We start from the raw sequence: 14,538 nt of genomic DNA on the forward strand, positions 1-14,538 counted from the left end.
CAGCTCTGCGATGACGAGCTGTTGATAACTTCATAACATCGGTCAGGTTTTTTTGATGAGAACTGGACAATTTTCCTGCGAAATATCACCCTCTCCTGCCAAATATCAACCCCGTGCATGCCATGAGGTTGGTGGTGCTCAGTAAAATAGTCTGCTAGAAATATTAAAGGTAATTTTATTTAATAAACCAAAAGCGTAAAACAAATGGTAAGCTTACTAAATTCTGCTGGTAAATCGACAATGAATCTTCGGTTTTATTTAGTTTTACTGGTTAACGTCCATATATGTTCGGAAGAGACGGATACATTCAATGTAACATTGCATGAGAGCCTGCCAATTTTTAAAACTTTCCTATAATATCAATTGCACATAACATACGAAGTCACAAACTTCAATATGCACTTCAAATACAGCAGACCAGCTGTTAATTATTACCGATCCTGTAGAATAACTTACATAATCGTCCATTTCATGGAATCCCGTTGCTCAGAATTGCCTATTTCATTTTTATCTGTCAAATGCGCTGTGGATCAGGGTTCACAGTTTGCTCTCAAATAACCGGGTCCACTTTTTTATGCTGGACCCATTCAGATCCCATTTAGTTGAAATTTGCGGGTCCCAAATCGATTCTTGTGGGTCCAAATGTACGAAACTTCAGAAACACCCGAAATGTATTTTCAGTACTGGCTAAACGATAAATATTAAAGTATGCGAATTCGCACCCAAAACCTACCAAAGTCTAGTCAAATTACTGGGTAAAAGACGACTTGCCGCGATCGGCCGACTTTCTCATAAAGAACTACAATTACTACCTAATAACATGCTCTACTTTAATCATCTAATTATTTGGTTATTTTGTAATATTTACTCGGTTAAAATACAACTACCGCAAAAACGTGTTTTCGCGATATGTCTCCAGGAATTGACCGTGTTTTGTTGACATATTTACATTATTGTAACATAATATTTGCACGGTCCGAAAAAAATCGCAAGTCAACCTCTTCCACAGTTCCCCTCGTATCGCTGATCAAATATCTGTGCATGAAATAGCGATGAGGTGTGTATCATGTTGCAGCGATTTTTATATAATTGTATGTAATTTATGAATGAAAAGGCGGGATGAAAAGTTGTTTAAAAATGTGCTGTGCGCCGATTGAGCTGGGTTATCGCGCAATGACGATCTATGATGATATTTTCTATTTCTTGGATGGGATTTTTTCCGGGTCCAAACACAGACTGCTGGACCCATTCAGGTTACATAATCTTACTTTTTCCGGGTCCAGTGAGTTCAAAAAGCGTCCTGGACGCGAAAACGCGATAAACTGTGAACCCTGCTGTGGATGTGCTCCAAAATCACAGGTGTGAAACTGATTTTATACCACTCGCTTGCTTTCGCAGAAAAGCCAGCCTTGTGGCACTTGGGCATGATGTCTGTCATGGACGTATGCAAAATTTCCGACGGGCGTCATATAACCCGTATTGTGATTGGTTGCAAAAGCCATTTTTTGAAATCGTAAGCCAATCAATGAACGCGACGGCATTTTACGGTATTAATTAATGTGACTCGCCAGTAAAGTACGTCTAACCTGATTGGTTTACAAAACTACTTTGATAATTGCTAAGCCAGTCAGTGTGCTCGATGCAACAACCTTGTAGAGGTTTTCGAGCTCTAGGCGAATTCACGTGGTGATCCAGCGATCGAGTATAAATTCAGCTTGACAACTGCTCTCGCGCAAGATCGCAGGTGCAATAACAATACATGGACACAATCACTGACATTTACACAATGGAATAATGAATTATTTATGACATGCATCGGCTGGATTTTACGATCGAGGTAAGGTTTTTGGCCTGTCCCTGCGTGAATATCCTTAGTTTTCAGCATCAAAGATACTTGCGATGACCAGTTCGAAGTACGAAGGTCTGAGACTCCTGAGCATAGCTGGTCCAGGGTACACATAAAATACCACTTTTTCTCATAAATACCACTTCCTACCATTCCTCACATGACATGACACATTGTAACAATAAAGTCCTTTTTTAGCCGGATAATGGGCAAAAAATTGTGTAAAATACCATTTTTTTTCGCGCTACGCGCGCACATCATCCCAATAAAACCCTTTTCGGGAAGCTCGATGCCCGGGCTCGATGCAACTGCAATTTTTTTTCGTCTGTGCCCCCAAAATTTTATTTTGCCCCCCTGACCAAGAAAGCTGGCTACGCCCCTGATTTTACTAGATTCTAACAGCCCTCGAATTAAGGATCTGAAGGGACACAGCAACTTTTTTAGGGCAAGTTGAAAATTGCCTTGAATTTTCACTGAAAAGGCAAGGCATCACCGCAGTTTGTAATATTTCAAGAGGACATCATGGCAACTATTGAAAATTTGAGAAGGGCACCAAGGCAATTTCTCAAGAAAACACACACAAACATAGATGGATGATCTTATAATGAAGGGACAGGGCTGGGGCACCGCGGCAACTTCATTAGAGGGCAATGCAAGTGACTGCCTTGGGTAAAGGACATATTTTGAGGGCATTACGGTAGTGGCGATGGGCACCCACGGCAAAATGCCATGGGTGCCGTGGGTTAATTCAAGGGCTGGATTCTAATTAATGTAAATCCCGGAGTCACTTGCACAGTTAAAAAGGTTCTATAATTTGAGAACAAGTCCTTAAGGGCTGTGGTAGGGCCTATGAACGTTTGGACAGTATTTATTGTGGTACATTAGAGCACATTAGACATATCGAATTGCATTCTGAATACGAAGAATGTCATTCTGATATCAAATAATTTGGATTTTTGACATTCGCAATTTAATACACATTTTATGGCAAATCATTAAAATTGATATTTTGATATTTAACAGCACGTGAAGTAAACTTTATAAATCTGATGATTTATACTTAAAAAGTGTATGTAGGTGGGATGAAAAGCCGGCGATCAATTGAAAATTTGACCTTTCGTATTGAAGATATGGATTTTTTTCCCCAAAACACAAAAAAAAATTTGGTCTTTTGGGGAAAAAATCCATATCTTCAATATGAAAGGTCAAAATTTTCAATTGACCGTCGGCTTTTTCCCTCCTGCTACATACACTTTAAGAATATGTCATTAGATTTATATAATTTACTTTACAAGGACTGTTATATATCTAAAATTTGAAAAATGTCCAATTTTATAATTTGTCATAAAATTTGTATTATATTGTGATTTTCAAAAATGAAAATTATTTGATATCAGAAAGACATGCTTCAGTATTCAGAATGCAATTCGATAGGTCTGAGGTGCTCTCATGTCCCACAAAAATACTGTCGAAAAACGTTAATAAACGCTCATTTTAGATCCCTTAAATGTTCGAAATTCTACAACTGGGGCCATATAATGTAGGCTCGCCCATGTGTGTACTTAGCATGCTAGCATGATTCATGTGATTGAGAGGCCTAAAATCATTTTGCATAATCTTCTTCCCTACGATTTCCACTGAATATCCCCAGGGGGGCCACTCAAGTATGATAGTTTATGCATGCGTGACCAAACTTTTTTTAAACACCCCCTAAACGATTTTTACCCTACCAGCAAATTTAGGCCCTTAATTAGGTAATTTAAATAAAATTTACCCCCTAATGAGTTTTTTGGCTGGTAGAAATGAAAAAATGTACCCTTTTTGGACTCATAATTAACAAAAATTTAAAAAGGTACCCTAAACAAGTTTAAAGTTTCAGAAAACTACCCTTATTTTTGAAAATCACTGTTTTTTAAACCCTAAATGAGTCACTTGTGTAACTTACCTTGCCTAAAAAAACACAACTTTTTACTTGTGTTTTTTTGGTCACGCATGCCTACAGTTAGTCTACTCTGAAGTACAAAGTACCGACGCGGACGCACACATTGTGCCGACTTTGAAGGTAGGCATACCTGCAGAAGAGATGCAACACTGCGCACTGTTTACGCGATGTATACGAGCGCGTTGTCACTTTGTACTTCAGAGTGGACAAACTGTACAGACCATTTATGTGAGTGGTCCCCGGAGCAAATATTTCTCTGCCAATGAACTCTCACTTTTACTAGACCAAAATCATATCCTTAACACAACTTTTAAGTGTTGACACTTTCCATGTTTAATTTGCTTGGAATTGCTTATGCATACAGATTCACATGCCGGCATGGATTTTGTTGGTAGTAACTGGCAAGAACAGCCTGCTCCTGTTGATGTGAGAGAACCATACAGCACTTTTAGCTGGCCGTCTACAAGTTGGGGCTGCAATGCTGAGACACAGACTTTATCACTTCATGACCTTGTCAGTGAGGTATGTACATGGGTATACAGGGTGGGTCTGAGATGCTGCGTCGCAGACATTGCCACTTCTTGATCTTGTCAAGGAGGTGTTACTTCTATAAGTTCCCTCTGACAAATGTTTTATAAATCAATACAGTTTCAGCTGCTTTTAAAAATTAAAACAACATTTATTTATATATTTATCTGTTCGTTATTTATTCAGGAAAATTCCGTCAATACTGGAAGCCCTGATAACATACATACGAGGGGGTATCAAAAAGTTCTAAGCCTCCCCTAGAAGGCATAGCAGCATCTCCAAATTTACATTGTAATTAAAAAGTATAACATTTTGTGTGTCTTCATTATTAAAATGGTGTAAATCCATTGATGCTATTTTAAGTTACAAGTAGTTGAATAAAATTTGACCATGTTTTAAAAGTTGCAGTAAGCGCTCTTTTTAATTAAGCCGTAAATGTATCCATCTGTCACCTGTTTGAATAAATCAATAACTTTGCTGTTGATTTTCAAAATTAGAACACCTAGTTGTAGAACCAAGGGCGTACATGTAGCTAGCTTTCTTGGTCAGGGTAGGGGGGTGGGAAAAGACATATTTTTGTTCAACTGCTCTAACCATGGGAAAGCATCAATTTGATTTGCACATTTTTAACACTGAAGATGCACAACATGGTTTTCTACAACTATATTTTTAAATGTTAAAAATCCACTGGAAAAATTTTGATTTATTATTCATTTCATACAGAAACCACAGATGAATGAGCTATAAAGGATGGTTTGACTGCAACTTTTAAAACATGATCATCTTTTGTTCAATTGGTTGTTCCTTGGTTGTTCCTTGTGATAGCATCAATGGATTCACACAATTTAACACTAATCAATGATGATGCCCAACATGCCATTCTACAATTACTTGAATTTAACAAATCTGTGTAGCATATATTGATTTATTAAACATTCATCAGGGAACTTAAAACTTGTGTTAACTATATAATTAATATAAAAGAAAACAATTAGTTCTTCTTTCAGTATACATATACGGTATTAAAAATTCAATTCTATCATAGCTTAGCCATAATTTAAGTTTATTAAATGATTATTGGCATTTTTGTATTATATTTTCAGGCACTCAAAGCCATGATAACCGACCGTCTGAGGAGTAAAGGCCTCCCTCTGATAGCCTGCGCTCATACAAGAGGATTTCAGCTTGAGAACATCATCAATGGCATAGTTGAGAGTCATAGAGTTACATGCAAACAATCCAAACAGGTTCAACACCAAGGGAATACCTCACTACATGAAGTTGACAATGATGAAAATGAGGTCCAGGAAGCATCTCGGTTGATAGAAGAATTGAGTAGTGCTTTAACTCAATCAATACAGCAACATTCTGGGTCTGACAAGGCAAAAGCTACTGGTATTCGACAACAGAGGAAGAGACACATGGGAGATACAGAGTCTGGTGCATCTCCTGAGCACAAAAAGGCGAAGAGGGCACCGAAAGGGACAGTATATCCGTGTGCAAAATGCAACACAACTTTTAGCATGCAAAAAGATCTGATTAAGCACTACAATATTGTGCATTCACTAACTAGGCCCTTTAAATGTGATCAGTGTGAATCATGGTTTAAAGTTAACAGCGATCGCACTAAGCACTTCAAGGCAGTGCACTTAAATGAATACAACTTTTATTGTTCTATTTGTAACAGGGGAACGCATACAAAGAAAAAGTTAATTGAACATGAAAACACTCATTTAAAAGATGAAGATAAGCCTATAAAATGCAAGTATTGCAATAAGGGGTTTCCATCGGCCACAAAGGATTTAAAAATTCATGTTAGAACACATGAGGTAGAGACGAAAGTCAAGTGTGAGCTGTGCACTGCAAGGTTTGTGTCATTCCATGACAGCTACAAAAGTCACATGAAACTCGTACACAAAGCACATGTTAGGTATGAGAGTAATAAATGTTTACTCTGCGACAAAGAGTTTGGAGAATATAAACAGCGCCCTCTTCTAATGGAACACATGAAGGAAAACCATAGCGACATGGGATTCGCTTGCAAAGAGTGCGGAAGGAAATTTACTACCGCAGCAAAGTTGGCAACTCATGAGCAAAGTGAACACATGATTGAACAAATAGAGGAAGATGCCACCACCGACGAGGAGAGTACTATAGAGGCTTCGAAAATTGCCACCAAAAGTTTCGCAGAAGAAATAGATTCACCTTCAAAGAAAGGTGAAGTTGAGAGCAAACAGTTGAGAGAAAAGAGTCTCCAACCTGAAATATGCACAACAGTAAACAGCAATAACTTTGGGCATACAGCTGGTCGAAAGTATTTATCAGCTCCCGGTCACCCGAAAGTTGAAAGGGCAAGTAGACCAATTGAAGGTAGCAATCAAGTTAAGAGCAAACATGCAGTAGAAAGTCACCAAACTAAAGTAACTGAACCGAGAAACAGAAACACTGTGGAAGATGGGATGAAGAAGAGACGGTGCATAGTACTCAGATCAGAAGGCAAAAATGATGATGACAAGATGGTAAGGAGGAGTACTACCACAGCAAAAAAATCACAAGAGAACCAACATGATAGCAACAAAATCTCAGGGCAACTGGAAAACGCAGGAAAAGTTTGCAGCAAACCACAGCTCCAGATATGCTTACCGCCCGGTGCAATTTCGGGAGGTAAAGTAAGAAATTTTGCACCCAATCCGGACCAAGTTAAGGAGATGATTCGGACAGGAAAAATTACAATATCCATGAAAGTTCCTGTGACAACGTTGGGAACACCAGCATCTGGGCAGACACCATCATCTGCATCTCTTCAACAGAATACCGGTAAAACACTGGTTCTAGTGGACAGTGCGTTTACTCCAGATTCGTCTGGACCAAGAGTGGATGCTAGAGCTACCAGCGGATCAAATTCAGATAGAAAACAATTATCTTCATCAAAAGGAGATACCCATAAAGCTTTTCCTATAGGTGACAAAAATGACACTTCTCCTCCCTCTAGTGTGCATGCCTTAAAGGATGACAAAGCTATAAAGTCTGATACCAAGGCTACATTCTCATCTATGCTTGATATTATGGGGAAAACGTCAAATGTGCAGCATAAAGTCGGCACTACAAAGGCGGGCAGTGTTGCTGAGTTAAAAAAAAAAAAAAAATAAATCTCAGTGAATAATTCAGGAACTTATTTCCCAAAACCTATGCCTGCTTCTACGAATTCAAATGTCGTTCTTGTGGACAATGTCTCTAATCCATCCACAAGTTTACTAAGATTACAAAATGATACTACAGGATCTTCCTCTTCCAGTACACAAAATCTGTCACATACAACAGCATCAACTGCATCCATCATGTCCACCCCAAAAGTTCAATCACCTACATTAAAACAAGAGAATGTCAGTGAGCCACATAAGATCAGCCCGCGAAGACCAATCATCTTATTGAGACAAACAGGTTCCCCAGTGAAACCAGCATTAAAGCCTGGCACCAATGTGGGTAAACAATCTACATCACAATGACTCTTAAATGAGGCAGTTTCCTTCAGATAGCTATGATGAGTCTTCTCTACCAAACAATGTCAAATCTAAATAAAAAGGTCTAATTTTTGTGAACTAAATTATTTCATTTTATGAAAACAAAAAATTTAAGAAAAAAGTCGTAAGTTTGTAAAATACTCCAATATTATCTAATAACAGCTTATAAGTTAAAACAACTACAGCCTGTCTCAAAAAAAATATGCTTACTTTTAAGGGGGTTCGAAACGATGTTTCTGGAAAACAGAAACTGAATTTAGAACCATTTGAATAGATTGAATAAGTTAAGCTAAATACACTGAGCAAAATAGTTTTTGTTTGAAGGAAATCGGACATACGGTTGTCAAGATATACATGTTTTTAGTTTCTTTGTATTCTATTGTTTTTGCCAATATATTGATGAAGTTAATGAGGAAAATTGGCATAATGCTCATGAATATTCATGTTTGCCAATATTATACCAATATCTTATGAATAAACCTTCATACTACTTTTATTTTATATGATTTTGACATGAAACTTTGCCAATGTGTTTCTATGGCCTAAAACACTAACATGTGATTTTCCCGCCCATCTAATTTGCATATTTGCATAATTAATTAGCATTATACTTAAAGCTAATTAATTATGCAAGTTAAAATCACATGTTAAAGGCTTAGTTCATAGAGACACATTGGCAAAGTTTCAGGTCAAAATTTTAAAGGTAAAAGTAGTATGAAGGTTTATTCATAAAATATTGGCAAAATATTGGCAAAAATTAATATTAATGAGCACATTTTGCCAATTTTCCTCATTAACTTCATCAATATATTGGCAAAAACAATAGAATACAAAGAATCTTTCAACAGCAATATCTCAAAAACCGTTTGTCCGATTTGGCTCAAATTTTGGAATTAAGATTATTTTGCATATCTCTCTGCAACAAGTCTATTTTAATCTTAATCAGAGCAACTTGATTTTGCCTTTCGTACCACCTTAACAACGAAAGGGTGAAATCACAATTGTGCCACTTTTATTAGGGAAGAGGGCTGTACACGTTGTTAACTAAACATCTCGAGATTAAAAAGAGCAAATTGAACAGATTAAACGGTATTTGAGAGCTGGGTCATTATTGTATTCTGGGGTCCAATAGCGTGACATACAGTCAAAATTTCAAAATTGAATATTAATGTCAAAAGTTAGCTTAAATTGAGTGGAATTATATACTCTTTCAAAATCTGCAAAATATTTTCAGCGATGATTGCCCAGAAATCTGTACGAAGCACATAACTGTGGAGAAATCACTCTAAAATGTCGCGCATGACCGGACACCAAACATGTTTTAACCCCCTGCTAAACAAAAAATATAAATGCCAAAATGGCTAAAAAGTTGCAAGTTAAATGTGGTTTAGGAGCTTTTATAGTGTAAAAATAAAATAACATTATAAGAAGTTGCTGTAACCTTCAAAACAGCATATTTGCATTTTGGTCAAAATACATGGTCAAAAATTGACCCAAAAGTTAATTATTGGGCCTGTTTTGTACAATTTCTGTCAGTTTAGATTAAAAGTTGCCATTTTATGTGGGGCCAGCACAAGTGTGGCATAATAGATAAGTGGATGACTTTCTATAACATCAAGTTTGTGCACATGAGAGAATTTAAGGTGCCCAGTCGTGTCGCACATAACTGGACACCAAATCATTTGGTGTCCAGTTATGACTGACAATAACAAGCTATCTGTAATTATGTCATACTTTGAAAAGTGTATTTGACCTGCAAATTTATCTAAACATATCACACTGTTGTTTTAAGTATTCATTGTTTATCAGATACCCAATTTTTAAAAATTATGACATATTTTTCATTTTCATGTGTCGGTCATAACTCGGTGTCCAGTTTGTCGTACAATATCCAGCTTTAACTTTAATTCAACTTATTTTGCAATTTCCATTTGTCAGTCATATATTTAAACATGTCATAATATATCATTTGAAGTATTTGTTGTTTACAAATTACCCCATTTTCAAAAAATATAGCACATTTTGCATTTTTACATGTCGGTCATAACGTCGCGCATAACGCGGACACCAAAATATGTACTTTGCGTAAGCGCTGTCTTTGTTAACAGATGTTTTGTCTCTAACATTTCTTTCATAATACAATTTTAGTATACATCCTATTCACTCAATAAGACCAAAAAAAATAAGCAATGGTCACATATAAATGAAACTAACAGGCAACCAGATGTAGATGATCTTTTTTGTCACAAGTGGTGTCCATGATTTTCGAGACCTTGCACGTAATAAAAATTAAAAATAGCTGTTAACAATTTCTTTTTTGAAAGTTTTTAGTAATAACCCACTTGTTTTGTATAAAAAATTACAAACAGGCCAAATACCTGTTAGTTTTCAAAATTCAGGGCAAATTATGTGTCGGTCATAACCGGACACCATTGGACCCCAGAATACAATAATGACCCAGCTAAGACTGCTCTTGACGTTGATGTAAGCATCGTGTCACAACGGTATTTTCTAATTGCCAAAGAGGGCACTTGCACAATATTTTTGAGACAGGCTGTATGTACTAACAACTTAATCTAATGATCGATTGCTATAGTTCATTTGGCTTCCTCCAAGCACTGACATCAGTTACATACAGTTACTTTGTGTGTGTCATAGACGCACCATCTCTAGTCGCGCTTGCAACATGCCAGTTTTTTTAATCAACTCACAAGATTTAATGGCACGCCAACTGGAGCACGCGCTGATGTCGCTGCCTCAAGAAAGTCAAATAAACTGTAGAAGAAATGAAGAGTTCAATTCAAGTGTCATTTTCAAACTTTTTTAGATTTGGCCACCAACATGTCCCTTGTGATACTGGCTTTAAATTGACACACTGCTCTAGGTGAAATTTTTGAAATGTGATCAAAAGTAGTCATATTTTTCCATTATTTTCTCCATATTTGACCACTTATGTATAGTTGCCAATATCTTTTAGAATTCAGAAAACAATTAAAGTATATGTATTGCATTTGAGCTCTTCAAATGCTTGAAACGTAGTGGCATAGCTAGGACTTTTTTAGATGAATGGAGGGAAGAAAACTTTCAAGGGGGAACAAACTTTGACGAAAATGTGCTAAAAGTACAAAAAAAAGACCGGCAAATCTTAAATATCAGGGCAGCCAGTATCCCAAAGCGGGGCAAGACTTCTGAGATGGGGCATCTGCCTCCCTTCTTGGCTATGCCACTGTTGAAATATGTACCGTTACATGTAATATGTACTTGCAAAATTATTATAAATCCAAGTGTTCGCAATGATTTTATAGTTAAGTGGTACTACACTCCTTGATAAATTTGTGACTATTTTTGCATTTTTCTCAAAAAATAATAACACATTGGTAACGAAAGTTATGTATATTATAGGGGCAAGAAATCCAATTACTACACTGGAATTTCAATGACTCAAGACAAGCGATACGTTATTTATGATAAGAAACGAGGTACCGCTAGAATGTACCTTTTCTTAACATATATATATATAATGAACCACTTGTCTTGAATCACTGAGATCTCAGTGAAGTAATTGGATTCTTACTTACTTACTCTTACTCCGTCGACTCTTGCTCCCTCTTGCTGTCGGGCATCAATGATGGCTCGCCATAACCGCCTGTCCTGCATGCTGGTCTCAATTTCTGCAACTGTGTATCCTGTGTCTTGTTGAAGCAGGTCCACATAGGTCTTCTTGGGACGTCCTTTGGTTCGTTTTCCTTGGGTGGGCTTCCATGTAACCAGATCAGATGTAATCCTCCCTTTGGCTCTCTTACAGTGTCCCGCAAACCGTAGCCGTCTTGTGCTGATTTTTGAGGTCACAGGTGGAATGTCCCCATACAATTCCTTATTGGTCATATGCATTTTCCAGCTCACATTTAGTGCTGATCTTAACATTCTTGTATAGCAGCCATCCATTGCTTTGCCAATTTTCTTGGTAATGGTCCAGGTTTCACAACCATACAGCAGGACGCTTTCTACAGTAGCTTGGAATAGGTGTGTTTTGAGGTGTCTGGGTAGAGACGATTTCAATTATTATTGAGCTTGTTACAAGCTTTCCATGCCATTGCCTTTCTTACTCTGATGTCTTGCTCAGTACTTCTGACCCACGACCCCAAGTACTTGAAGTCTTTTACTTCTTCCAGGAAGCTGCCATCCTCGGTTTGGATTTCAACATCTGTTGAATGGTTGTACACCATGAATTGTGTTTTCTTTGCATTCATGTGTAATCCTACACGAAGTGCAGCGTTTTCTACGTTTTTGAGCAGTTCCTGTGCTTGGTTGGCAGTATCAGATAGTAGCGCAATGTCGTCTGCGAATAATATACGTAACTTTTGTTACCAGTATGTTGTTATTTTTTTGGTCACAAAATTTATCAAGGGGTGTAGAAACAGTGTAGTACCACCTGAATGTTCGTTAATAATACAAGATTAATGTTGCCTTTAAATATTTTGTCCTTGCATTCATTACTTGTCAATAGATTTATCAGCTTCTTTGGTATATAAAAGGGGCAAAGAAAGAGAGTTTTATTGCATTTTTGGCTTCTGTACGTGTGCCTTTCGTTCTTTTTTCCCTGAAACCAAAAAAGGTCTCTAATCGACAGATCCCATGCACTATGCATCCATTTTTATTTTACCTAATAGCTGCATTGAATGTTCAGCTGCATATTTCTGCAGATACGGCCTAGGTCGGTTTATGCACCGTTTGGGTCAGATTTTTAAAAGGTCGGGCGCGGGGTGTATTTTGGGGGAGAGACTTCCAAAAAGGACCTTTTTCTAATGAAAAGTACACTTACGCAGATTTTTGTTCTCTCTCTTTTTTTTCTTTTTTTTTGAAAACGTAGACCTAAACACCCGGTACCCTTATTAATATTTTAATACCGTATCAGCAAAGAGTGGACGTATCGTACATTTCTCCCACATTTTGGACCTTTTTGTTGGAGAATATTGCCAAAGATTTGTCAAAATTAACATACAGGGTGTCCCAAAAAAGAGGCCCCTCATTGCGCCCTATTTTTCTCCTATTTCTAAAAGGTTCATCAAATATATTTTGGTATGTAAAGAAACATTGAGTCGTTAGCTTTAATAAACCAAAACAATTATATCGATCGGCTCACAACTTTTGAAGATATCCTCTTTTAAAGAAATGTACCCGTTTTTCACTCTGTCCACGGAGAACGTTTGGCTACTTCAAAGATTTAAAAGTAGTACACATACCATGCATGAATATCAAACATTCCTCAAAGATAACTTTATAAAAATAACTTTATTTATGGAATGGGCTTTACCGGTGGGTTTATGGGCAATGGATTTTGTTAATAGTGTCATCAATTTGTTGTTAAAATGGATGCCGAATGGGACTTCTTTTGCTTATGCTTGCAATTACTTATTTTTTTCTTGGTTATTTATGCCTTTTTGTTTTATTATGTTTCTTACTTTCTTACTTTGTTGTTTCTTGCTTTCTTTTTTTATTTACAACACAAGTCATTTCTCTTTTAGGATAAAAGGTAGCCCTAAAAGACTGTTTGGTTTGTCTTTGGTTCTTCTGAAGTGAGTTTACTGTGGTGCTCTGCCCTCTACCTGATTGCCTCCTTGGCGAATACAGGTTTCAGCCCTGGTCCTCATTGCATCAATTGCGTTGCATACCATCCTTGTTCGCCGGATACTTGCGAATGCATTCAGTAATACGTTTGCGACGATCTTGAGTTTTGCCACAAAGGAATAAAATCAAGTGGTGTGAGGTCTGGTGATCGTGCAGGGCACTCCACAGCATGAGCCATCTCAACCACTCTGTTTGCTATCCGTGGACAGAGTGAAAAACGGGTACTTTTATTCAAAAGGGCATATCTTCAAAAGTTGTGAGGCGATTGAAATAATTGTTTTGGTTTATTAAAGCTAACGATTAAAGGTTTCTTTACATACCAAAATATATTTAATCAACCTTTCAATAGGAAAAAAGAGGGCGCAATGAGGGGCCTCTCTTTTTGGGACACCCTGTAGCAATGTTACATTGTGATTTGCTATCTACTGCTGATAGAAGTGTTACACTGTGACATGCTATCTACTGCTGATAGAAGGGTTACATTGTGACATACTATCTACTGAACGCTGCTGCCTGGAAAAATTAATTTCGCTTCAAACGGGGAAGAACACGCACGATCCCGAACTTTACCCGCACAATTTATATTTTTTCAGGAGAAATACGCATAAAAAATTGCAACGAGTGTCAACTTGTAATGTAATAATTATTCTCTTCGAATGGAGATAAACTTGTTTTTGCAATAGATCTGCCCTTTATAAGGGGTTAACCCTATCGGTTTAGGATATGGATCTTCAAACTTGTGCATAATTTCAAATATCGTCCCCTTTATCATTGTTTATGCATCTATGTGAGAAAACGAGAACATTTTCAGTGTAAATGTGAATAATTTAGCACAATTAGCAAGCCAATACGTTGCACGCATGAATTGCATCATGGTCCGGCATCCAGACACAACTGTGCTGTACCACGTTGAGTGTTTCGCGATACCACTACGCCCATCGTTCTTGTGACAATATCTTATTCTTTTTATTTGACCCTGAACTATTTCCTTTTAATTTTGTGTAGGCCTATCATCAGGTACATTTTACACAATTTTATGATTTTTTGTTAATGGAAAACAAAATTTTTTTCTC

The 14,538-nt window shown here is 37.2% G+C and overlaps 1 protein-coding gene across 1 annotated transcript; it reads left to right on the plus strand.

The window, feature by feature from the left end:
• Positions 1-18: 18 nt before the first annotated feature.
• Positions 19-7,465, plus strand: LOC140170478 (uncharacterized). The gene is made up of 3 exons (XM_072193838.1): positions 19-169; positions 4,153-4,310; positions 5,420-7,465. Exons 2-3 carry the CDS (start codon positions 4,167-4,169, stop codon positions 7,463-7,465), a joined length of 2,190 nt encoding a protein of 729 aa, XP_072049939.1. The 5' UTR covers positions 19-169; positions 4,153-4,166.
• Positions 7,466-14,538: the final 7,073 nt, after the last annotated feature.

Source organism: Amphiura filiformis, chromosome 14 (assembly GCF_039555335.1).
Source record: "Amphiura filiformis chromosome 14, Afil_fr2py, whole genome shotgun sequence".
Classification (NCBI taxonomy): Eukaryota; Metazoa; Echinodermata; class Ophiuroidea; order Amphilepidida; family Amphiuridae; genus Amphiura; species Amphiura filiformis.

Bases quoted from the DNA above. Each gene is read 5' to 3' on its own strand.
- LOC140170478 (XM_072193838.1), top strand. From the start codon at position 4,167: ATGGATTTTGTTGGTAGTAACTGGCAAGAACAGCCTGCTCCTGTTGAT. The intron at 4,311-5,419 runs GTATGTACATGG...TTATATTTTCAG, and splicing joins TTCATGACCTTGTCAGTGAG to GCACTCAAAGCCATGATAAC.